Source organism: Meriones unguiculatus, chromosome 6 (assembly GCF_030254825.1).
Source record: "Meriones unguiculatus strain TT.TT164.6M chromosome 6, Bangor_MerUng_6.1, whole genome shotgun sequence".
Classification (NCBI taxonomy): Eukaryota; Metazoa; Chordata; class Mammalia; order Rodentia; family Muridae; genus Meriones; species Meriones unguiculatus.
The window spans coordinates 37,389,528-37,416,203 of record NC_083354.1 but is presented as its reverse complement, the minus strand read 5'-3'; the positions used below and the strand labels follow the sequence as shown (position 1 = coordinate 37,416,203).

At 49.4% G+C, this 26,676-nt stretch overlaps 1 protein-coding gene across 3 annotated transcripts in view; it reads left to right on the top strand.

The window, feature by feature from the left end:
* Osbpl10 (oxysterol binding protein like 10) overlaps positions 1–26,676 on the top strand; it is a 221,606-nt gene that overhangs the window by 142,099 nt on the left and 52,831 nt on the right. For all 3 annotated transcript variants that reach the window (XM_060385109.1, XM_060385108.1, XM_060385107.1), the window contains 2 exons: positions 18,969–19,179; positions 24,830–24,984. In XM_060385109.1, coding sequence (XP_060241092.1) covers positions 18,969–19,179; positions 24,830–24,984 — 366 coding nt within the window. The remainder of the gene's footprint in view (positions 1–18,968; positions 19,180–24,829; positions 24,985–26,676) is intronic.

Genomic DNA, 26,676 nt, shown 5'->3' with positions numbered 1-26,676 from the left:
GTAGATTCCAGCAGTCAGACTCGGGCTGCCAGGGAAGTGGCTTTTCTTGCTGAGCCTTCTAGCTAACCAAGCTTTCCCTTGAGGGAAACATTTCAAGGCGTCCTCTGGCGTTTCTGCAGTACCGGCATCAATACTTGCATTGTCAGGCTGTTGCTAAGTAGTATCGGGGCTTCTGGGACATAGTTGTCAAACACTGTGTAGTGACAGATAAGCATAGATATAGACAAACTGGACAGGGGTGGTTCGTGTCTTTGTGTGGGCTGGGCAGGACAGGAGCGCTGTCTTTCTGTCTGTCCCCATCCTCCTCCTCCTCCTCCTCCTCCTCCTCTCTCCCCTCCTCTCTCTGAACAATTGTGTTTTGAGTGCACTGCAAGAGGGCAGTCGGGCTGGGCAGTAAGTAGGTATCACCTGAGCCTCAGGAGTGGCCCATACGGGGAAGGAGGTGGAATGTCTCCCCATGTTCCGATGACGTGTGGCTTCCCAGCATGTAATTCTTGGTATGCATAAGTAGGCAGTCCCGATGGGCTGGGGTACACCTCTGGGACCCTAACTGGAGCATAGTGTAGAGGAATGGTAATTCAGAACATGGATGATCACATGCAAAGATCTTTAGGTCTGTGTGATCCAGCTGGAATACAAACATGCCTTTAATCCAGGAGACAGAGGCAAGTGGATCTGAGTTCTAGGCCAGCGTGGTATAGAGCAAGTTTCAGGTAAAGAAAAGCTTAGGTCCAGGCATGGTAGTACATGCCTTTAATCCAAACAATGAAGGCATAGTTTGTAGAAGGAAGCACCCATGTTTGAAAGTGATAATCTAATTGAGTGGCAGGAAAAAGTGACAAATCAAAAAAGATTTAACATAATAGGATACGCCTAACTCTCATGAGAAGAGAGAGCAAAAGGAAGCTCCTTAAGAGGTAATACAGAGAGATAGGAGGCACTTTTACCAAGGACAGTAATAGAGAGACAGGTTGCAGAGAGAGAAAACTCAGGTGAAGACCAAATGAGCCTGAGAAGGAGCCAGATTAGAGCAGATTGCTGGAGTTAGGCCAAGCAGAGCAATTCAGGGACCATGAGAGAAACCAGATTGAATAAGTCAGCTGGGAAAGGATTTTGAGACAGAACAGCTGAATTAAACCAGCCAGATATGAGCTCAGAAAGAACAAGAAATGATGAGCTTATTAAGCAGTAAGCCTCAGAGGCTGAAAACATTCTAGGCCTAGGTTAGATTGTAAAGAGGTTTCCAGGACTAGGCCTAGGTTGGCAGGCAGAGGAGGCAGTAAGCCTTTGAGACAATTAAGGCAGGAGAATGGAAGTTCCTTTTACACCACAGTGTGTGCCGCTTTGAGTCGTGCGATCTCTACCATGAAATTCAGGGCATCTTAGTTGATCCAGATTTAATGCTGGTTCAAGTGTGAGGCCACAGAGTGCTGAGCTCTATGAGTTCTATGACGACATTTTTATCCCAGCCCGGCCTCCATCATGAGTTCCACATGAATCCATGTCTTTCCCACCCACCAGGCTGGCTCAGTTTGGGAAAGGTACTCGCCACCAAGCCTGGGAACCTACTTTCAGTCCCTCAGCACCACAGGGAAGGAGAGGATGGACCGACCCTGCAAGCTGACCTCTGACCCCCAGGCATGCACTGTGACCCTGCACAACCCCACAGCATGGACTTTGGTTTCATTTTGTTTTGGTTCAAAACAAGGTCTCACTTCGTAGCCCATGCTGGCTTCAAGAGCCCAGTGCCAGCCTCTTTGGTGCTGGAGATACAGGTGGTATGGCACCTGGCTTTTGAGGGAGATTCCATCATGCTCTTCAGGACAATTTGTGGTTGTTCGTAGGGCTGGAGAGCTGGCCTGGTGGTTAAGAGCCCTGGCTACTCTCGCTGAGGACTCAGGTTCAATTCCAGCACTCACACGATGGCTCACAAGCACCTACAGCTCCAATTCCAGGGGATCAAAGGCCGTCGTGTGGCTTCTGAGAGCCCTAAGCACGCTGGCAGCTCACAGGCGTACGTGGCAGGCAAACCACTCACACAGGCAAAACAGTAAAGCTAAAAAAACCCAAAAACAAAACCCCAAAAAACCCTAAAGTTTCCCTTGTTTGTTTAATGGTTTGGACTCTAGCTGACCATGGGGTAATTTGAACATTGTGGATGACATGTACATGTGTGTGTGTGTGTACACCTGTGTGCCTTGACATGCAGTTAATGAAGCTGCTGCTTTCCACATGGATGAGACTCTCTTGCTTTACAAAGACTTGGGCAAAGGAACCCGAATCCTGCAAATGACGATTGTGCCAATGAAGGTGTGGGCAGAGGTTTGTAAAACCCTTGCCTGCTGTTTCCCTCGGGAGCCTTAGTTCAGGATTCTTCGATAACGTGTGTGTCAAGACTTTGTAGAGCTGTGACTACTGAGAATTGGACATAATTGCCAGAGTAAAAGTATTGATTTATTTTCAAAATGGCTTTTAAGTGAGCAGTACTACACAAAACTGTAATATGTTTTATATTGAGCAGATTGCTTTTTTGTTTGTTTGTTTCTTTTTTTTAGTACTGGGCCTTGAACCAAGGGCTTCATGCTTGATAGACCAGGCTGTTGATTTAAAAAAAGAAAATCCCAGTTGTTTGATTTTTACCAATAAATATTCAGGAGCCAGATGCTGGGGTGAAAAATTCGCTAGCTCAGAGAGGCAAAGAAAGCAACCAAGTAACCTTCCTACTCAGCTCTCGACCCACAAGGAAAAAGTTCTTTCTCTTTCTCCATGTTGTCTTACATACCCTTCAACTCAATGCCCCTCCTTTATACATCCTGTGCATCTCTCCATCTGTCCTCCAGACTTCCCCTCACTCTCTATGTTCTTTTCCCATGTTCACTTCCTGCCAGCTATCTTGCTCTGCCTCTTGACCTACCCAGGTTAACTTTATTTAATCCGGTTTACAGAAAGCTCTTGGATTAAATTCTAGGGCTGAGCCACACCACAACTACTTGTTTACAGTAAACAGAAAGCTCTCAGATTAAATACTAAGCCACACCACAATTAGAAACAGGTTTTTACAGTTTTCCAATCTTGTGGTTCACAATGGGATCATGTCACACCAGGTCTTTTAAATGTTTGGCTGCAGCTTCCCAAGTGTTGGCTTTATAAACTCTGTACCACAATGCTCAGCTAACATTCTGCTTCTCTTTTTCATTTTATTTTTTATGACAGGGTTTGCGTGCCACAGTGGCTGGCCTTGGAGTAAGATTGTTTCTCAGAACAGTGCCTGATTTAAAATTTACGAGTGTAGACCTAATTGACATTGAACCTGCTGTGTAGCTAAGGAGGACCCTGGACTTTTGAGCCTCCTGCATTCACTCCCTGAATGCTGGGATTACAAGTGTGCAACACCACGCCCAGCTCATGTGGGGCTGGGGATGGAACCTAAGGCTGTGTGCATGCTTAGCGAACATCCTTCCCGCTGAGCTACATCCCCAACCCATTCATGACTACTAAAAATAAACAAGTTTTAAAGGGTTTGCCTAAAATTGTCCCAGGACAAAAATTCCCTGTCTGATTTTTTTTTTCCTGCTGGTGTTGGCTATCACCCTGTCATTGGTACTTTTATTCCTGTCTCCTTCGTGCCTTTTACTGTTCCGAACGCTTTCCCAGTGGTCTTACTTAATCCTCCTCATAACAGTAGTAGCCATGGAACGCAGGAGTGTTTCCAAGCGTCCTATGGAGTTAGTCCTTCTTTGAGAGCTATCAGTGAGTCCCATTTTATAGGAAAGGAAACGGAGGAGCTGTGAGGTAGTGTGCCCACGGTTAGAGTAAGAGGACGTGAGGCTATGTTCTCCTCGGCGTGGGCGTGAGCACCTCCACCATTAAACTCCCTCCCTGGGAAGGGCCCTGCTGCCGATTCTCTCCATAGCACCGCCTTTCTGTGAAGCAAGTGCAATGCTAAGGCTTAAACTCTGAAATGCGCCTCAGCCCCAGGCTCGTGTGTTTGAACTAGTGACAGTGTTTTGAAAGGTTCTGGAACCTTTAGGAGCCTTGCCGGAGGAAGTGGGCCACTGGGGGCGGGCCTGAGGCTGGCTCTACTTTCCACCTGCCCTCTGCGTCCTGACTGCTGCTGCTGTGATGGGACTGTCTTGCCTTGTACTTCTGCGAGCCATCTCTTCTCTATGACTGACTGTTTCCCTTCCAATTGTAGGCCGGAATGAGACCCTTTCTCCCTTAGGCTGCTCCGTGTCAGTCACTGAGCAGAAAAGTGATAAACACCTGTGTGTAGACAGTGTCGCTGGCATCAGACACTTGCAGCTGGAGACTGACCCTGCATGCAGAGCTGAGGGTGTGTGATGCATGGTTAAGCACGCTGACCTGCGGTGGCTGCCTCTCGTTCTTTAGAATGGCAAAAACAAACAAACAAACAAACACAAACCAAAACAAAAACCTAAGCCTTCACATTTGCTGATAGTGGTGTGGAGTCTTACAGTGTATAGCAGAGTTGACAAAGCCCCAGGCCCCTTCTTTTCCCATAAAGGAAGAGCCAACATTTCCCCCTTCAGTGTAGGCTTAAATGTAGCCTTTTGAATAGGAAAAGTCTCTACCTGCCTCAGCAGTCTTTGCCTCACACCCCTGGGCCTGTGGATCCTCTTGTTGTTTATTTTACTTAGTGATTGGTCACTGGCCACAAGTCCCTCGAGAATTTAATGAAAGTCAAGGGCCTTTCTGGGGAGGACACTTCGAGGTACAGAAACTGGTCATTAAATACGTTCTTGTGTGTATTCCTATATCCCATGAAAACCCCGCTGTGCTCTTTTTACCCTCCCCCACCTCCTCCCAGATCCCACCTACCCAGCTTCACTTCTCTTCACTCCCTCTCTCCCTCCTCCTCCTTTCAGATAACATCTTAAGACAGCAGATTCCAGATGATTCTTCCTTCAGGCATCCATGAGCTATTTTTTTTTTCTATGTTAAGATACCTAACTAAAGTTGAGCTGCCACTGCGTTTCCTCACTGTCTGCTATCTTGGTCTTTGTTTTGTTTGTAGAATAATTTTTGAAAGCATCACTGTGGGCTGAGTGACGTGGGGTTCCTTAGTGGTGAAGATGGCAGCCACCAGCCTCAGTCTGAGGGGCATCTTCACCTTCACCCTTCCCAGAATCCCTTCAGCTGGCAGTCCTGGTATGACACGGCAGTGTACTTTAACAGTGCTGGGTCTGTGTTCCTCCTTGGGCCCTTTAAGGGACCGCACTTTGCAGATGCCTTCCTTTCTGACTCTTGGCAGCCAGTGGATCCCTTTCCCTATTTTACCATTTCTCAGCTGAGGGCGGTGTCTGGCAAAGGTGGGCACTGCTCTGTGGTCAGCAGGAACAATGATGGAGAAAGGCAGGATGGCCATTGTTGTTAAGATAACAAACCATACTTTTCAGAGGCCTTATTAGCCACTCAATGTGAAGGCGAAGGACATGTCCTTTAAATAAAGGCAACTTTATTAAAATCCGGCATTTGTTTCCACTGAGAGCAACATGTAAACTGTGTTTTAATATAGGAATTGTCATTTTGGATGCAGTATTTGGTGGCTGATGTATTGGTGTGGGGCAGGGGTAAAGGACAGCCTGCTGTCTAAGAAGAGAACCTTGTGCATTTGCTCTGCCTGGTCATTACCTTTCACCACTTCTAAATATATGTGGAAATAAAGCCAATTTATCCCCAGAGTAAAATATGTGTTTCCATTGTGGTGTTGAAAGAATTACAGCAGGTGTTTATTCTGCAGTTGGGAAACATGAGAAAAATAGCTGAAGAACAGCTAATGTATTTGCTAAAAGCTTCATTTAAAGGCAGGTGAATTAACAGACCATTGGAAAGTCAGAAGGAAGATAATTTGAGAGTTTTCTGGACTCAAAAGGAAATGTGTTTTCCTATTGTAAATGCCATGAGTTTCTACAATTAGACAGCCCCAACCATTGACACAAAAGCAATCACTGAGACATTTTCCTGGGGACAGACAGAATCTAAAGCCAGAAGTATGAGTATTCAGGGGCCCCTTGGGGATTTGACTGGCATCAGCCTGTCCCAGCCAAGTGCCAAGACAACAGGCTGTGGCCTTTTGTGTGGATTTCAAGGCCTTGAAGTAGGGGAGGCCAGAGCCCTGAGAGGCCGGGGCATTGTGACTCCAGACCTAGACGTGGGAAGGCAGACAGTGGAAATGCTGACAGGACTCCAGGAGTGAGCAGGGCTTTGTGGAGCCTTTGGGAGCCTGATCTGGGAGACAATGACCTGTGAAAATGAGACCCACATGGCAGGAGGGAGACAGGAGCGCCGTCAAGCCAGTGGTGGTGTGTTCAGAGTGGGCATACACAGAGTGAGACCTTGTCTTGGTTTACTCTTCACATGCTGTGCTTTCCAGGCCAGGCCTTGTCCTTTTTGCGTTTCTCATTTGGTGACAGTTATGACAGGAAGAAGAAATTTATTCCCGTGACCAAGAGAGCTGGCTTAATCACCGCTGCATGAGGGGAGCCAGAGTGTGCTTGAAGGAGAATTGCCTCCTGAGAAGGCGAAAGCCAGGGCTCCTTGAGGTAATTTTAATTTTCACGAAGTTAATTGAAGTGTTAGGCCTGTGGACTTAATGTGAAGGAGGAGAGCGCGGATCAAATCGGGTTGTTTTCTAGCCCTTAGAAACAGCCAGAGGAAAGCGTAAGCTGAGAGGATTAGAACCAAGCCCTCTCTCTCCAAGCCGTACCTAGTCCTGGGAAGTCCCACGGCTTCCGGTACTGAGTCTAGTACTGTGAATGACAGGAAGGGATGGTGTGCCTGGGCTTGGGGACGGTGTGCCCCTCAGAGGCGGGTGTCAGTCATTGGTGCAGGGATCCTCTGACTGACAGTGGTGTATGTAGCCCATGGACTCGTGTCACACTGGCACCGGTTTAGGGAAATGCCTTCTTATCTGACAGAAAGTGTTAAGGGATGTTACGGTTGACTCAAGCCCAGCTATCTGCAGCCAGGCACGGAGCTGCTCACCAGAGGGCTCAGCTGCTCAGGCAGCTGCAATGGAAGGTTCCTGGGAGTCAGGAGTTTAAGGCCAGGTGGGACAACAGAGAGACACCCTGTCTCCTCTCCAACCCCCCAAATGTGGATCGTCATCGTATCTTGTGAATTCTATGGGGAGTTAAACATTGTCGTTGAGGCTGGTGAGTTGGATTGCCGTGCAAGCCTGGAGACCTAAGCTAGATCCCTAGAACCATGTGTGCTGGTCAGGATGAAAGCGCCCACCTCCATCTCGATGCTGTAGGGTTATGTTTGAACACTTGGTGGTCCCAGTTGTGGGAACTGTTTGGGAAGGATTGGGAGGTGTGGCCTTTCTGGAGGAGGTGTGTCACCGGGGCTGAGGTTTCAAGAATCTGGAGTGGTTTCCTGTATGCTTTCTGCCTCCTGTTGTGGGTCAAGGCGTGAGCTCTCGGCTGGTCCTGCCCCCATGCCTTCGCTCCACCGTCATGGACTCTAAGCGTCCGACATTATAAGCCCAAGTAAATGCTTTCTTCTATGAGTTGCTTTGGTGTTTTGTCATCACAACAGACCAGTGGCTAAGACACCACCATAAAGGTGGAAGGAGAGAGCCATCTCCGTAGAGTTGTCCTCTGACCTCTGTGCATGTGCCTTAGCACCGCCAACACCACATGCACATAACAATACAAGGAAGCCTGTATCTCTCAAATAGTAATACATACAATTTAAAGATCATTAGTAGGCGGCAAGCCATGTCACTTGTCTCCTGTATTTGTTATCTCTTTGTTCATATTGACTGGCAGTTAAATATTTCAGATAAAAATATTTGGCCTGGGAAGGGGGTATTTGTGAGTGAAGTGCCTGCTGTACAAACACGGGGGTTGGAGACAGGCAGATCTGTGAGCTCACTGGCCGGCCAGCCTAGCTGAATCCGCGAAGAACCCCATCTCAGAAAACAGTGCAGAGAGCGACGAGAAGGACATCTGACGTCAGTCTCTGGCCCCCGTGTGCATGTACATACATGCACCTGATATACACACACGCTACCACACACACAAAGTTTAAAAAGTTCAAAATTAAATGCGTGTTCCTAACAAAGCTAAGCAAAAACAAATAAATACCTAAATCGTAGCTAGAGAGAGGCAGGTAGAGGAGAGAGCCTGAACTGAAGGGATGAGTGTGCCTTCTGTCACGTGGCCACTGTTCTCCGTGCACTTACTCTATCAGGTGACCGGAGCAGCAGCGAGCGTCTTCTCCAAAGCCAGCCTTCATCCTAAGTCTGAACCAGGAGAGGAGGGGCCGAGCCACAGAGCTGGGTTGGTACCCGTGGGGGACTTCTTTTGAACACGGAGGGATGGTGAGCCCTTTCCTGGTCGGTTCTTGGCAGCTCTTTCCATGACCATCAGTAAAGCTTCTGCTGCTTGAGCCAGCATGTCTGGGGTTGTACTCTTTCTTCAAGGAAAATGTGGAAGCTTGTTTCCTGAACCCCAAAGTCCTCGGCCTTCAGATGCCCCCTCAAAGCCAGCTGTACCCCACCACTCTTCATCTCCAAAACTGAGATTGCATTTCCTTTCTTTGCTTGTTGATTTTAAAAGTGTTTTGTTTTGTCTGTGCTCAAGGTCGGTGGGATTGAGGAAGGAGTGAGAAAGGATTTGGATTGGGGTTTTTGCTGGCCTGTTTCCACCCCTGCAAACGGTGGGGGGGGCGGTTCTCTTGTAAGCACCAGGTACCGTAGACTTTATGGGTCTGTTATATATTTGAGCACCTGGAGGATTACGTTGTGAGCAGTTTGTGTGAGGGGATCATGTTCTTTTTCCTGCAAAATGGTAACTGCATTTCCATTTACCCAGTGGGGACACAGCAAATATTAATTACTAGTGGCTTATCCCTGAACGCAATTGTCCCCTCCAGACTCAGGAAGCAGATTCCTGATAAATGCATTTGTCTCTCTAGGGTTTCATTTGTCAAGGTGGCAAAGATGTCAGGGATTTGCCTAGAGGGTGAGGCTCCTGTCTGATCTATTTCTTCCCTCTTTGGAGCACCTTTTCAAGATGCATTTTCATCTTGAAAGTAATTGGCAGGAGTGAGGTTGATTTCAGCTGGGAAACAGAACTATGTGAAGGTCTTGCTCTTTTGTGCACCTTTGGAGGCATGCTTGAACTGAACACAGAAGTTAAACTTCAAAAGGAACTGGCTGACATTAACAAGACCGATTTCAGGTCTGACTCTGCTACCTGCATACGTTAGACTCTATATTTTTGTTATTTTGAGTCAGGGTCTCACTGTGTTGCTGGCCTTGGACTCACAATAATGCTTCTGCCTCAGGCTCCCAAGTGCTGCGATTCTAGACCTGAGCACCAGCTAGAATTCAAATATTCTGTATAGTTTTAGCAGCATCCTATTCACCTTGCAAAATAAAATACTTTCCTGGAAATGAACTACGTTGCTTTGTGATTGCCATCAGCCTGACCCAGTTTGGAATCTCCTAGGAGACACAGCTGCCTCTAGGTGTGTGTGGGGGCATTTCCAGAGAGTTAATGTAACTGAGGAAGACAGACTCATCTTGGATGTGGTCTGGACCGTTTAGTAAGCTGGGGCTAAAATGGAAGAAGCTTTGGTCTCTGCTTCCCCTCTGCAGCTGCACTGTGACCAGCTGTCACATACCCCCGCCACCACCACATCTTTGCCACCCTGTGGATCTCTTCAAGATGTGCTCCAGAATAAACCTTTCCGGCCTTTCAGTTGCTTTTTGTCAGCGTTTTGTAGTGGAAAGAAAAGCAGCTAGGGCAGTGAGCTAACTATCAGGAAACTTGGTGCTTCTTTGAAATGGTCCGGTCTCACACATGTTGACCTGTGGCCTCTGAAGCTCATTCTGTTAGATGCTGTAAGGGGAAGTCTAGGGCTCAAAGCAGAGGTCATCGAGGCTTTGGGGGGTTTGTTTTTACTTGGTAGAGATGTGGTGGTATCTGATTAGGGTAGGTACTAACTTTAGTATGTTAGTATGTTAGTTAGCTGAGCCGCTCTATGCCTCGTGACTAGGTTTTCCAGTCCACCACAACTTTTGCCGGAGGGTCTTTGCCATCTCCCTGTTCAGGAGGAGCTGGCCATGAGGAAGCTGCTGAGCTCCTATGCCCACTTCCCTCAAGTGGAGGCCCGAGGTGGTGGAGCTCAGATGGGGTGTGAGGCAGAGCTGTGGGGCCTGGGCGGTTGGAGCAGCCCGTGTGACCCTGGCAGTGAGAGGGGATCCCTGAGCCGTTTTCTTCTGTTGCGTTATCTCCGCTTCCCTTGTGGCCAGGGCAGAGCTGGGAGATTGGGGCCTGTGGGTATGAAAGGCGCCCCCTGCAGTGGCTCTGCTGTCATTCACAGCAGTGCCTGTTAGAGATGAGGTGGGAGAGAGGACAGAACAGTAGCCATGAGTTATATGTTAGCAGGGTCACTGCGGATGGGCCCTCTCCCTCCTAATCAGTAGCTGTAAAATCAGGGCCGGCTGGACACTAATTACTGGTCAAGAGAATAAGACCTGAGTCTTGACCATGGCCCTGGGTGGAGACATAACATTTTGAACTGTCTGGAAAGTCATTAATAGATTAAATGTCTAAAAAAAAAAATAATAAAACATACATAAAATTACTGTCTAGGGCTAGGGGTACAGCCTGTTAGGGCGAGTGCTTGCCTCGCAGGCGTGAGTCCCTGGATCTGCCCCCAGCACCACGTGAAAGGACTGGGCTGTCATAGGCCTGTGATCCCAGACTTTGAGGGGCAGAGGCAAGAGGATCAGACATTCTAGGTTGGTCCCGGGCTGTAGAAGGAGTCCGAGGCCAAGCTAGGATGCACAAAACCCTGTAAAAAACAACAAACAAAAACTGCTGTGTAGCTGGAGGTTGTTGAATAAAAAACGAGAACACACGGTTGGTCCCTCCCGTGAGGAGGAGCAGCCTGGGCAGTCTAGAGGCTTTAGGAGCAGGGTCAAGCCTTTCTAACACACTGATGAACACAGTGCTCTCTTTGGCCATTGTCCCCGTCACCCTTGGTGTATACAGCCGTGAGAGATGCTGAGCACAGTGCAAAGATGCCATGCCTCAGGTGGGTCAAGTCAGAGCTGCTTGGCATCAAGAGTCCAGAGACCTGGTTGCCCTTGTCCTGTTGTTTGGGGTTTAGAAAAGGGTTTTCCAAAGCAGGAAGGGACTGTCCGTCAACAGCAGTGAGCAGGCTGCCTATGGTTTTTCTAGGAACCAGGATGTCTTCAGCTGTGGCTTTCAAGTGGTTGCATCAAAGGCAAGCTGTCCTGGGAGCCTGACTCCTTGGCTCGTTGTGGTAACTGTTAGTGAACTCCTTTGTTACCCCGGCTTTTGTGATCAGCAAACATGCACATAACCTTTGCAGTTTCCACAAATAGATAATAAAAATTGTGGTGGCTTTGGCTTCCGGTGGCTTCTCAGATGATTTGCTATAGAGGAAGCAGTTAGGTCTCAGCCCCAGACAAACTGCTGAGGTGCCTACTTAATGTATCAGAGTGATCGCTGGTCCCGCGTTCTCCCTGCGTCCCTCAGTCCCCACCTGTTACAGGGCCCTCCTGGCTGGCATACCTCACACACTCCCCTAAACTTCTCCAGCCCAGGGGCTGCCCTTCCCCATGTCATCCCAGCATTTTGGCTACCTGGCCCTTTCATCTACCCTCTGTATGCATTCCTCTCCTCTGCCATAAACTCTTATCTCCCACTCCGCACTCTGGGTATCCTGTCTGGATGTTTTCTACACAGAGAAGAAAGAGCCTTGAGAGTGCGGACCACAATCCCAGAGATGAAAAGAGGGAGGGGAACTGTAGAAAGCCAAGGGGTGCCATTCCGAGTTTTCTGGGTAAATGTCTAGCTTGTGTCCCCTGGAGCTCCAGGTGGACCTGTCCGGGAGAATGCCCAGAGGGTTCAGAGCTGGTGCCTGAGGCCTGGAGAGGGGATGTGGTTCTGTGGGTTGGCAGTGACCTCAGGCACTGGTTTTCATTGGCTCACGGACCTACTGGGTGGAAAGTCTGTCTGTTGTTGGTTTGGTTTTGTTTTTTGTTTTGTTTTTTTTCGAGACAGGGTTTCTCTGTGTAGCTTTGGCTGACCTGGGCTGGTTTGTAGCCTGGGATTCCTGCTACCAAGCCTGATGACCCGAGTTCAAACCCCCAAACCCTCACAGTGGAGAGACCCAACTCTGACCTCCACAGGCATGTTATGGCACATGTGTGCCCACATATGTGCATACCCTAAACATAAAATTTTTCTTAATATTTAAAATTTTCATATCCTGTAAAGAGAATTTAAAGAAATAAGATTAAAGGGATAAACTGGATGTGATGGCTCCAAATTGCAATCACAGCACTAAAACGTAGCCTAGAACTCACAGCAATCTGCCTGCCTCTGCCTCCCTGAATGCTGGGCTAAAGCATGCGCCACCAGAGAAGTCTGGTTCCTAAGAGACCTTCCTGTGTCCCCCGGGTTCTCGAAGTCTCTCTCCATCACCAGGTGACTTCTGCCCCACAGGGTCTCACAGTGTAACCCAGGCTGGCCTGGAGCCCAGCGTGTATAGCTCAGGCTAGCCTCATACTCCTGTGTCAGATGTTTTAGTGCTGTGATGACATTTTGGAGCCTCCAGTTTATCCCTTTAATCTTATTTGCTTACATTTTCTTCATAGGATATGAAAATGTAAATATTAAAAAACAGTTGTGTTTAGGATATGCACATATGTGGGCACACATGTGCCATAGCACACCTGTGGAGGTCAGAGTTGCTTCTCCACCGTGTGGGTTTTGGGGTTTGAACTCTGGGTCATCAGGCTTGGTGGCAGGGCCTATTTGCCCACCTCAAAATGTAGCCCTGGGTGTCCTGGTACTCGCTCTGTAGACCTGGCTGGCCTCCAAGTCAGAGATCTGACTGCCTCTGTCTCCTGAGTGTTGGGGTCACAGGCATGAGCCACCACCACCCAGCTTGAAAAACTAATTTTTTTCTCTACGTATATGCTTAAATGCGTGAACACGGAATTAAAACAGTGAAATGCTAATTTGGGATTTTTTTTATTATGAGTGTGACTCGGGCAGCTCGCACTGCTGAGGAAAGACAGGTTGGGGTCGTTTTTTCTTTGAATGCCAAGTGTGTGGTATTTACTAAAGGCCTTAGAATGTTAAATACTGTTAAGCCCTGCAAATCCTCTTCCAGTAATTTAAGAAAAATCATTTAAAATGTGTGCTAAGACTTGGCCGCAGAGAGGTGTGTTGAGCTGTGGTTTGCTCAACAGAAAAGTGTTGGGGATCACTGGGAGGGGACTTGGGGATCTGGGCAGTAATGGAGGCCCAGGTGTGGGGGGTTATGTGGGGAGGGGAGTTGCACGGGGGAGGGGTGATAGAATGAGCTGCAGTAGAGACTCACCACGGAGATTAGGTGGCATTGTTTGTAGAATTGAAAAGGCTGCATGCAGTTTGTGATTTAGAGTGTTGTTTTTGCCATTTGCCCTTTGCCCTCTGCCTGGGGCAATTTCGAGCTAGTTTATAAACATTGCTGGAATTTCCTGGCCCAGCACGCCATTACACCACAGAGGAGCCAGAACAGGCCCAGAGGAGATGGCCCCACCCGGCAGCATGCTTTCACTTTTTCCCTCACCAAAATCTTCGATAAAGGCCAGCTGTCACAATGTTGAAATGGAGAAACGCCATTATTCTGCCCTTCCTCGCAGGCATGGCAGCGGACAGAGATGGCTTAAATCACTCCGTAATGGTCAGAGTTAGCAGTGACCTCTGACATCCAAAGCGAACCGGCTGGGAATCCAGAGGGGAACCCAGCAAAGCAGTAGTGAATGCGTCTCTCCAGCCAGTTTTCTGAAAACAGGAATGGGTCCTGTCTTGTCTCAGAATAAACTTACTCAGCTTTCCGACCAGCCACTCAGGTCCGTGTGACACTCTCCTCCCAGTGGAGTGGCACCAGGTGCCTGCCTTTGCACGCCCCAAATTGATGTTGTCAACTTAAAAGTTCATATTCAAGAACCCTGCAACTGAGTTACAAAAATGGAGCGGAGCTGGGCGGGGTGGGTTCTGGTCAAGGCGGCCCTGCCCATCACTGACCCATTATGGTCTGGGTTCCGTGCTCTCCTGTCAAGAACTTGAAGGCTCTTCCTAGGCTGCCTGTCTAGCTGCACCAGCCTTCCGCCTTTTCCTTCTCCCAGTGTGAGATTCTTGGGGAGAAATCCCAATTTCTTTGGAACCACATCCCAGTGGCCTCATAGCCAAAGTGGGGAGAGAGGACAGTGCCTCTTGAGATAGGTTGTTTCCTGCGGTACTAAAATTCTTCGGACTGACATACACAAGGCTGTGTTTTGCATTATGGGACTCTCCCTGCAGTGAACTTTGCCATTCCAGGTTGTTGTGCTTGAAGGGAGGAGGGAGCAAAGCTGGGCTGCTCCGGGGAAGGAGGAATTGCAAGTGTGAGGCCAGGACCCACTGTGCCCAGTCCGCAGAATCATGAGAAAAGCCACCGCAGATGGTGATGTCAGCTCTTCGGGCGTCTTTCTGCAGAGTTATTCATTTGATGTATTTGAATGTTTTGTCTGCATGTATGTATCTCTAGTACTTGCGTGCTTAGTGCCCGAGACATTCAAAACAGGGCATCAGACCCCCTGAACTGGAGTTAAGAACGGTTCTGAGTCTCCAAGTAGGTGCTGAGAGTTGAACCTGGGTCCTTTGCAATGAGCTATCTCCAGCTCTAATATCAACAGGAGAATCTACTGATCAGACAAGGCCATTTTTACTGCTAAATACTTGGGGGGGGGCATGGAGCATTGGTCATGTTTCTGAGGGAGGAGACAAGGTCAGGATATTGAGAGTTGGAAGTTTGGTTTATAGTGTGGGGACTGGATTAAGATAAAAGATCTAGATGTAACAATCTAGATGTTCAACAGCAGAGGAGTGGCACAGGAAACAGCACCACACAGGCACATACACACACGAACAGGCACACACACTTGCACATGCAGAAAAGAACTTTTTCACCCATGAGGGATGGAGTTGTGTTGTTGGCAGGGAAACGGATGCTCCCTTCGTCAATGCCTCTGAAGGATGCTAGTAAACAGAATTGACACCTTCGTTAGCCACTTGGACCCAAAGTGGAGATTTAGCAGTGGCTCGGAAAACTAGGGACAGATGCCCAACAAAGTCACTTTGCCAGTGGGATTGGTTGCTCCATCTACTTCCAAGCAGGGTAGATTGAGTTACGGAAAGCCCCAGGCAGCTGGTGCAGGCTCTGTCAACCAAAGCAAGCAGCTGGCCATGGCTTGGCTCCTGATCTCGAAGCAGGAGTCTGTAGTCATGAGGCATGGCGCCCAGTGTTATGTAAAGGATGGATGACTGACCTCGTTGGCACCAGCCTTCACAGGTACCTCAGAAACCAACATCCAGGTTAGCAATTGCGAAATGCCGGAAGCAGGGACAGAAGAGGCCCTTGTCTGTCCATCCCTCGCTGCAGCTTTCTTCAGCTCTTTCAGGGAGGATTGAAACTTGTGGGCTTGTGCTGCTGGGTAGTGTTCTTGGTTTCCACGCAGCCAATGACCCTCTTAGCACTGATTTGATTCTGAAGTGTGCATCGCCTCTGCAGGTGTTATGGAGACTGGCCCTGGGGTTTCCCACTTCCTGTGAAGTAGGTTACCTGTGAAATGCAGCCCATATTTGTGCCTTTGATATTTAATTTGGATCTCATTTTTGTGCCTGTGTTACAGGTTGATAGCCTTAGGAAGCCAAATGCCAGAATGAATTGAAATTTGTGCTTTCTTTGTTCTTTAAAAAAGAAAAAAGAGGTGTGTGTATGTGATAGGTCAGAGGATAACTTGTGGGAGTTAGTTCTGTTTTCCACCATGTAGGTCCTGGCTAGGTTTGGAGGTAAGTGCTTTTGTTATACCCAGTTCGCGAGCCCCCAAAAGATCTCCAGGAATCGACTCCGTTGCAAAACACATGAGGGTCTTTTTATTGTAAATCACAAGCTGCAGCTCGGGCCTGCACAGCCCCACCGCCAAAGCGGCGGGAGCTGAGCGCACTGTGCCCAGGTTAGTGGGGTGATTTATAGATTCTGGTCCATCCCAGCATGCCCAAGGCAGGGGCAATTCCTGCCTGGCAAGCATCTATTGGTCAAGATGCTACATTTTGAATCGATTGGCTATAGGAAGGTTCCCAGACCATTAATGACCAGGTGTCCCTCCCTAGGAGGAGGGTCCAGTTTCCTAGCAACTGTATCTCTAGTGGGTGGGGCAAGAACGCATGAGGTAACTCTCCCCTCAGGGTATTTACTAACTGCTATACCGAGCCTACTCTACAGAGTCTTAACGATCTCTGCTACTTTATCCTTTGGTCTCTCACTTTCACCCACAAAGCCATCTCGCTACCCCTGGTTTTGCTTTTCTTTTCCGTGGTTAGGTATTTTGTCTGCATCTATGTCTGTGCACTGTGTGTGCAGTGCCCATAGAGGCCAGAAGAGGGCATCACATCCCCTGGACCTGGAGTTGTCTTCTCTTTATTTTCAGTGAGAAAGATGACTAAAGCCAGCAGGTGCCTTATACCAGGCCAAGAGTTGCTCCAGGGGGCGCTGTTGACATTTAGCATAGTTGGGTCCCAGTGTGCAGGTCTGCAGGTCCACCCTAGCCTTCCCCTACTGGTCTCAGTCCACTTCCATTGTTTTAAATACAGCCTCCTCAACACTATTCCAAGTACCTCTGCCAAAGGTCCTCTGCTCTGGCACTAGCCCTTGGTAGATACTATTGAGTGCTTCCAGAGGGCTGATGTGTGCCCATCTCTGGGCTCATGCGTCTGTGGCAGTAGAATAGGACACCCGATAAGCCTGTTTTGTGCTTTTATTACTTAAGAGTTACATAGTAGCTTATGCTTGCAGAATAGCAAGTACTCATCCTGTACAATGTAATTGGAATATGGGTCTCTGTTGATTAAAACTGAGAATCTTCCATATTAGTTGGCAATTTTATCTTGCTTACCTTTTCTGTTAAGCTTTATAGCACTGTTCATAATAGGAAAAAATATAATGGATTATAGGCTTCATGATTATATATTTTTTTGACACTTCATTTTTCTGAGACTAAGTTTTATGGTAGGAATTTTGAGAAAGTGCTGAGTCCTACATACAGTGTAAAATCCAGTTTTCTCGGTTAGCAAGTGTACATACAGGTGGCCATCAGTGAGCACGCTGGTATTTTATCTGGTTTGAAATTAATCTTAACCAGTTGACAGTGTCTCTTGGCAAGCTGACGGTGATGAGGAGGCATTGTTCCTTAGTAACGTGAAGGACCCAGAAGGCTAAAACCCTATTGCACTTACTGAGCATAATGGTTTCTTTATACTTTGGGTCCTAAGTGAATTTCCTTGTACTTCACTGAGAGAACTTCATTGTTGGGATTCTGATTTTCAACCTGCATCTGGGATTTCTCAGTGGCACAGAGTGGACAGTGGGCCCTGTCCACCTGCCCGTGCCACTGAGCAGAGCAAACAGTGACACTGGAGGAAGAGAAACGCTTTAGAAACTGACGCTGCAAAGGAGGGTTGGGGTGCAAGGAATCCAGCTAGAGTTGCAATTCTTCTCTCTTTCTCTCTGTCTCTCTCTTTTAGACAGTCTTTGGTTTCCATGTCTGGCTTTGAATTTTCAGTGTCCCCCTAAGTCCCCAAATAGCACCGTCCATTGGCGGCCTGTGGAGTAGTGGGTCCAAGCCCCTTGCTGCGGTTCCAACAATTGCTGCTGCTTTCCAGGTGGACTCATCATGCTGGTGACAAGAATCCTCAGTCTGACAGGGGCAGAGCAGGAAGTGTCACTCTAGGCTGAGGACGGGTTTTATAGGAAATGGGCCAGGAGAGCAATGGGCCAGTGACAGCAGCGCAGGTGCTGGCCCCACTCCGAGTCAGCAGCCACGCGACCTTGGCCTGTGGCTTTCACACTCCCTTCTTGGAGTGACTATCTGCTGCATGTGCTGCCTCGCATTTCACGTCCTTCATCCTGTTCAGTGGGACAAGCCGCAGAATACAAGGGGCCCGGATGGCACAAGAGAGCCGCTGAGGACTTAGCTGGCCCTGTGGAGGGCTCCCCCCTTGACACGCCCTTCGAGACAGTTTTCTTTGTGATAAGCCTGCCAACCAAACAATGTGCAGACCACGGGGAGGGCTCCCTAGTTTTGTCACGGCCGAGCCAGGGCGTGGGGCTGAGTCTGCCATTCCGATTCCTCAATGTCCCCCTCTTCCCTGGGTCTCACGTGGTGACAGAAAGTCATGTCCCTTGTAGTCACTGTGGAATGGGCTGGTGTGGCAGTGGCTGCACTCTGACTTTTCCTCAGCTCAGCTCCTGATTGTGCTCCCCTTTGGGCTGGCAGTGCTTGGAGGTGACCGACTGGAAGGGAAGCGAGAGACAACCCTTGCTCTCAGGAGACCCCACCTCAGGAACAGAGTGTTAGGGTTGCGAAGACCTCAGCTCTGTCTTTAAAGGCATCTCTTGGCCCAGGTTGGCTTTGAGCTCACGGTGTAGCAGAGGATGACCTTGACCTTCTGACCCTCCTGCCTCTTCCTTCCTAGTGCTGGGATTACAGGCATGCAATACCATGCCTGGTTTTCTGTGGTGCCGGGGATTGAACCCAGAGCTCTGTGCATGCCAGGCAAGGACTCTACCAACGGAGCTGTCTCCCTAGTCCAGGGCTTCTGGGTTTTAGTGTATTTGCTATTGACATTTCCTGAATGGCTGTGAAGTAGTACCTAACGGCCCTGTCATAGCTTCCTGGCTCTGATGTCATTCTGATATTTTCTTTGGGTCAGTGTGTTGGGGTATAAATAGATGGATCCAGACACAGTCACCTGGGCCTGGCCACCACAGCAGAGGCCGAGTACACAGAGCACTCTGTGGGAGGAGCCTTCCACCTACCTCCTGCCTCGAAAGGACCAGCCCTCATCACCTCCGCTGTCCTTGTTTTCTAGATGATGAACCAGGTGGAGGGTCAGCAGAAGAACCTGGTGCATGCAATCGAGGCTCTGCCAGGTTCCGGCCCCCTCACTGCCCTGGACCAGGACCTGCTTCTCCTCAAGGCCACCTCCGCTGCCACCCTCAGCTGCCTCGGCGAGTGCCTCACCCTGCTGCAGCAGAGCGTCCGCCAGGCCGGCCCACCCAGCCACAAGCCAGGAGCCTCGGGTGAGCGCCGCACTCCTGGCCCCTGAGCTTGCCCAGTTGAGATGTGGAGTGCTCTGTGTGTGTGTGTGCTCTGCATCCCATCCATCCGTTCAGCCTCAGTTTTCTGAGGCAGGCTCTCGCTGTGTAGCCCGGGCTGGCCTTGATCTTACGGTGGTCCTCCTGCCTCAGCGTTCTTAGTGCTGCAGTTGTAGGTGTGGCCCTACATTTTTCACTCTCCATCCTTTGGGCCAGCCAAGTCTCCATGCCTCCTCCCCATACTGTGCCGTCCTATGAGAATGCGTCCAGAGTGTGTCCGCAGACCGTCAGGGCTCCTTGCAGACTTGGCAGCCCTGCCCTGATTTTCACTCTGTTCATGACTCTTGCCCGCAGCGCTCCGCCATTCAGATCCGTCTCTAGGTCCCCCTCCCCCAGCATTTCTGTGGCGTGCATCCACCGCAGCTTACCAGCTCCTCTAGATGACGCGCCCTACCCATGTCCCGTTCACCCCCTGTAAAGTATAGGTTCGTGCCAGTCCCTTGAGGGGCAGTGTCATGCAGGCTCCCCTTGGGGGCTGGTCATGTGGGAGGATTTTGCTGAAGAACATCCCAGAAGCATTGCTAGTTCCTTTTCCAGAAGCCAGAGACAGGGACATAGAGCTGTGAGAGAATTCAGACCCATCTGAGGATCGAGTAGTAAGCGGATGTAAAGACATTACTGAAGATTAAGTTCCATAAGAAAGGCAGAAAGTGCTTGAGAGGAGAGGGCTGGGGAAGTGGAGGGCTCCACCAGTGAGGCAGTCAAGACAAAGCAAAACCAAAACATAAATCATCTCAGGCTTTGGAGAGAAGGCTCGTGGTTAAGAGCACTCGGCAGGGCTAGGGTCCCGACGCCCACATCAGGTGGTGCATAGGGAATCTGGTGCTCTCCTCTGGCCTCTACCGACACCTCCACTCGTGCAGGTTTACACCAACCCCTGTGCCACACACATACACATTATTAAAAACAAAAGATCGGTAGAGAAGACTGTCGAGCCGCTGTGCCCAAGGACCCACCTCTCTCTGCCTCCCGAGACCTGGACCACAAGCTCAGGAGTATACCTGCTTTTTAGTTTTTATGTGGGTGCTGGAGGTCAGGCTCGGGTCCTCGGGGCTGCACAGCAACACTCTCCACTGAGCTAACATGCCTGCAACTTGGAAGGCATGTTTGCTCACCGCTGTACACAGGAGCTATGGTAACCTGACGTACACTGACAGAGACATGTTTATGTCTAAGGAGGGCCGGAATGGGTGGAGTCAAAACCTTTCAGGGTTTTCATGGCTGTCAGACCTGCAGCTTACTAAACACCCTTGTGTGTAAGTCTGACTTACCCACAGGTTGGCATTCTGATTCTTAATCAGTTTTTATTTTTTAATCAAAGTGATTTTTGACACACACACATACACACCCCTCTCCCACCTCCTTCCTCCTCTTTCCTTTCTTTCCACACCTTTCTGTCCACCCACCTCTATTTTTTTTTTTCTCACTTTCCCAACTCCCGTTTTAAACTCACGTAGCCCAGATGGATGTTAAATTTACTCTGTGGCCAAGGAACTGAACTTCTGCTCTTCCTGCGTCTACCTCCCAGTCTCTGGGAATAGAGCTACTGTTTATGCTGTGCTGGGGACCGAACCCAGGGCTTTGTAGAGGCTAGGCAAGCACTCCACTGAGCTCCACCCCTGCTCCTTGTGATGGCCTAGTAGTTCATCTCCCATAACATCTCAGAATGCTACCTGGGAAGCTGGTCAGCTGAGGTGCCGATGTCTGCGCTCCGGCCCCTCTTCTGTTCCAAGCTTGCTTTCAGATGTACCTGCTTTCCTTCTGTGCAGCCTGACTCCCAGGCCCGCCTCAGATGGTGGCACGTTGAATGTTTTCAGAGCAGTCTGCGAGGAAAAATAATAAAGTGACTGGGCTTTTCAGTCAAGTCTTGAAGCATGCAGCTCTCTTGCCATTCCTGCCTGTTCTGCGTCAGCAGCTCAGTGGGGACCTGGGCCTGGTTGGGAGGGGCCCAGGGTCTGTCTTCCCTAGCCTAGATCTAGTCAAAAAGTGGGCAGAGACAGGCCTGGAGCTCAGAGCTGAGGCTGCACTTGGATTGCCAGCACTGAGGTGGATTGAAGCTTGGAGGGACTTGGGGTGCAAAGGACTCTGTTTTCCTCCTTGTTGGGTGCTTACCGCCAGGCTTATTGTTCAGGGAGTGGAGATCCAGCCCCAAGCAGGGGCTGTCACCACACAGAATGGTTCAGAGTCGGAGCCAGACCTTCCTGGCCTGCTGGTCACGAAGTGGGCTTGGGGGATGGGGGTGCCAGCGGAGCCCCAGTGGGCCTGCATGAGGACGGAAGCAGGACAGGCGACGGGCGAACCAGAGCAGAAAGCAGCTGTCTGCTTACCCTCGCCCACATTCCAGAACGGTTTCCTTCTCTCCCAAGATCCCTGGAAAGTGCTGTCGGGGAGAGTTAAATGTGATCACACAGCTCCTCTGGGCTTTCCTGGCGGACTGCTTCCCTTTTCTCCTCTTCTGCCGCCCAGCGCCTTCCTTTTCTGTCTGCTCCCTTCTTCTGGTGTCGCTGCCCACCACCAGTCACTTTTACTTTACGGCTTGAAGCCAGTGAGGTAGGCGGGAAAAGCTACAAGCTAGCCTGGAAGTAGGTTTCAGATAGGTAAGATTTGAATCAGTCAAAACGATGTTTCCGAGTAGCTGTTTTCTCCATAAAGAAAGTGTCCAGTCAGGGACTGGGAGATGGCTGTGTTAGTACAGCGCTTGTCATGTAAGCATGGGGACCCGAGTTCCATCCTCAGAGCTCATGTTAAAAAAAAAAAAAAAAAAAAGGCACAGGTGCCATGTACTTGAAATCCCATTGGATTGGGGAGGTAGAAACAGAAGAATCTGACTGGTCAACCGGGCTAGTTCAGTCAGCAAGTTCCTGGTCAAATGAGGGAGACACTGTCTGAGAAGCACCAGGTGGCAGCCCCTGAGGACTGACTGGCTGAGGTCCCCTGAGGTCCCCTCCCGCCTCTCCACGCATGTGCGCACACCACTCCTCTATGCGTGCGCCCATCAGGAACGCAAGCTTTCCCGCCCAGATAGGCCTCACGCTTTCTCCGCTTTGGAGGTCACAGCCTGCGTCTGGAAGCCCTACAAGGTTTACTGACCCCGAGCGACGAGGTCACCAGGAGCCGGCAGGTGAGGCTTCCGGGGGCCGTCACCGGTCACAGCCTCTGGGCAGAGGTCTGGTGACACTCAGCACCCTGAGGCTCCTGGGAGACACACGACTCCAAGACATTTCAAACTTCTGTCTTTAAGGCTCCATGTGCCGAGCACAGTGGCACACACCTGTGATCCAGCACTTGGGAGACAGGTAGATTGCATGTTCGAAACCAGCCTGGGCTACACAGGGGCTCCAAAAAGGGGGTGGGGGAGAGAAAGAAAATGCAGCCTGCTATTTCTCTGCTTGCCTGGAAATGCCTCTCGCTGAAGCAGATACTTACATCTTTAAGTGCCAGTGGTTGGACATCCAAGCCAGGCTCAGCTGATGGGGTTTCTCCTTCTGCACTGATGTCCACTTCCCTCTCCAATACCGTCATGAGTTTCCCCCTGCTGTGTGTGTGTGTGTGTGTGTGTGTGTGTGTGTGTTCGTGCGTGCAGTGCCATCTCTGGTCTTTTCTTCTTTTAAGGATACTGATGCTGTTGGATGAAGGCCCTAGCTGATGATCTCATTCAACTTCAATTACTTCTGGGAAATTCCGACTTTAGACCTTGTTAGATTAGAGGTTAAGACATCAAAATATGACATCAAAATATGTGGGGACACAAACCCATAGCAGACAGCAGTCAGCATGGGTGGGGGCACTGGGTGACCCAAGTGAGACTAAACCACAAGACTGAGAACTCACGCTGTGCTTTCCAGCATTCATTTGTCCATTCGCGTATGAATTCATTCATTTTCTAGAAGGTTCATGTGCACGAGTGTTTTGCTTGCCTACGTGTGTGTGTGTGTGTGTGTGTGTGTGTGTGTGTGTGTGTGTGTATCACTTGCATGGTATCCGTGGAAGCTAGAGGAGGGGTTTGTAGCCTCTGGAACAGGATGACAGATGACTGTGAGTCACCACGTGCTGGGAACTGAACCCGCGTCCTTTGCAAGAGCAGCCAGTGCTCCTAATGTTTGAGCCGTGTTTGAGCCCTCTCTAGCTCCGTTTGCTCTTTTTAAGGCAGGGCCTCATGTAGCAGGAGCCCTCACTCCTCCCACCCACTCCCCAGGCACTGGGGCTGCAGTTCCTGCTTCTCTGTGGCCGGTTTGAATTTCGTTACTGTTGAGAGGCTGTGAAGATTACTTAGGTGGTATTTGCATCCCTGAATGTCTTTTAATGTTCATTCCTCAAGTGTCTGCTCCGCCCAATCTCAGGTTCTAGGGGCAGCCAAGAAGTTTCCGTTTTACTTCAGTTGGGGCTTCAGCAGCAGGGTTATACAGGCTACTGTGTGTGTGTGAGAAGTATTGAACACGGCATCGAGAAGAGAAATGTTTATGTATAAATGAACTTGGGTTGGATCGTACCACACTTAGCAGCTCACAGAGGTGGGGGGGTTAAGGAGAGAGACCCGTTTTCGCTGCTATCTTATTTCGGGTCCACCAACCAGATTCTCTCAGGATGCTAAAGGTTTAGACCATTTCTAGATTTTTCTCTGAGCAAGCTCAGAAAGCAAGCTGACAGGATGGCTCTGAGGAGTGAACACCTGGGTCTGGAAGGACTGAGTGAGCCTCCCTCCCCCTCCAGCCTGGCTTTCCGCCATCATTTATCCCTGCTCAAAGGTGGGGAATGAATCTCCGGCTGGAAGTGAGCTGAGAGTGACCTGCTTATTCACCTTGCTAGATTGCTGTGGCTAAAGAAATCCACCTGTAATTACTCCTGTCTCTATTAATAAACTCAGAAAGAAATTCCGTGGTTATAATAATACTGTGAAAAGAGTATTGAAGGGGAAAATCTCCCCCTCACAGGGGGTTGAAGGGAGATCAGTAAAATGCTTTTAGCTTAGCAGGCTGCTATTTCCAAGAATTATATCTGGCTAGAATGGACCAGGCATATTGGTCCTCTTACTATCCACTGCAGCTGGCCACATCTGGCACCAGGAGCAGCCTTTTGTGTCCACACTGTAAACATCTTTCCTGAACCGTGATTATTAAACAATAGGCCACATTTTCAGTAGCCTGTTATCTGGTAATATGACTTAGTCTTTAAGGTAAATACCATACAATATTTCTGAAAGCTAAAAGAAACACAGCATTATCTGATGTTGGTAATTGCGTTGCTGGAGGTTGGGGGTGACTCTGGGTAAAGTGCTTGTCACACAGGCATGAGGAGTTAGGTTTGAGTTCAACAACCACGTAAAGAGCTGGGTGCCCCAGTGTGCACCTGTAATACCAGCTCTGGGAAGGTGGACCCAGGTGGATTTGGGGAGAGGTGGGCACAGGTAGATCCAGGGTAGGGGAAGACGACACAGGTGGATGTGGGGGGAGGTGGGCACCGGTGGATAAGGTGGGGAGGTAGACACGGGGGGTCTCCTCACTAGGTACAGATGTTTCACAGGCTCTATGTGTTTGATTTGGAGGATATCTGGCATCATTCTAGCTCTTTGTTTCAGAAACCATCCTGGGATGGCATGGGCCCATGTCACATTCCACAGACCAGCTGAAAAATGGGACCCTTGGCTCTTTGCCTTCGGCCAGTGCCAACATAACGTGGGCAATTCTACCGAACTCGGCTGAAGAGGAGCACAGCTCACAGCCAGAGCCAGAGGTAAGCCGGAGGCCTTTCCTAGCACACCCGTTGCTTTGTTAGCACTTGTTCGGCAAGTGGGCGAGCACATTTGTAGCATGCTCACTACTTTAGGAGGAGGCACATAGCAAAAGCAAGGATTCCCTGGAGTCAAAATCAGCTCCTGCCTGCCTGGAACTCTCCCTTGTCCTTCTTTCTGGCAGCTGCCCAGAGCCAATTGCTATTCTACCATTGAGGAGCCTCCAATTTTGATGGAAATGAACCTCATTTTAACTTCAAGTGGGAGAAATTTTAACAGACCCTAAACGTGTCTAAACGTGCCTCTTGGCTTGATGGGAGCATCATGCGGCTCCCCTGAATTATGGCTTCTCCATATGGTCCATGCTGTCCAGGCTCCTGCCTCCCACGCTTGACTCCTGCATGCCTCCGACAGGCCAGCGTGAGCCGTCCTCATTCGTGTGTGCGCAGCAGGTTCAGGCTGCACGGGACCGTTGCCCTGCACAGAACAACCCCTGCAGATGCTGACCACCTGCCATACCCCAGCAGGTTGCAGGGACTCTTCTGTCTGCCTGCCCGACACAGCTCTGGGCCCCCAATTCTGCCTCAGTGGCTACTGGAAGGAGCTGTGGTCCAACTGTGTCAACAATTCAATAAATATATATAGTCCTGACATAGAATATATTATAACTTGAGGTAATTTGAGTCAGGCTCAGGCCAATTTTAACCATTCTTAATCTCCATCAAAATAATTTTAGCCTGAAAACTTCGGAAGACTCACAGTAGGCATTTGGAAGAGGCAAGAGTCCTGGGAAGCTTTTGCCACAAAGAAAAAAACAGCCTCTCCGTGCCTGATCGCCTTTGGTAGCGATTTAGTGGTGTAGCTCCTACAAAGGCAGGAGCCACCTGCTAACGGATATCTCAGGCATGTCTTCAAGGAGCCTGGGCAGGGTCTGGAGTAGGGATGTGAACTTGGGTCGGTGGCTCTGCGAGGACTTTCAGGCTGGGGCAGGCAGGCAGCCTTGTGGGAGCTTTGTGTTGGTGACTGCGTTGGGAGCCCCGCATCCCCTTCAGGAGACTGGGTGGGCAGGTGTTTGAGGATGGTGCATAACTACAAGCACATTTTTAAAAACACACAAGGGGCTGGCCATGTTGATGCACCCCTGTAGTCCTGAAACCTGGGAGGCTGAAGCAGGGGGATCAACCTTGCCTACATAGCAAGTTCCCAGGCCAGCCTGAGCTACATAACATCTTTTCTCAAAGAGACAGAGAGTATGCTAATTAAACCATTAAATAGATTTAAAAAAAAAAAAAAGAGCAATTAAGATGGCTCAATGTGTAGAGGAATGTAAATTCAGAACATGGCTGTTCGGCCAGGAGATCACCTCCAAAGACCTTCTAGCTATGTGATCTGGCTGGAATACAAACATGCCTTTAATACAGGAGACAGAGACAAGCAGATCTCTGTTTAAGGCCAGCCTGGTACCGAGCAAGTTTCAGGTAAAGAAAAGCTGAGGTCCAGGCATGGTAGTACACACCTTTAATACCAAACAATGAAGATAAAGTTAGTTTGTAGAAGGAGGCACCCATGTTTGAAAGTGATATTTAATTGAGTAGCAGAAATAGAGATAAATCAGAAAAAGGTTTGACAAACTAGGATACACCCAACTTTCACATGAGAAAAGGGAAGTTGCTTAAGGGGCAATAAGAGAGAGA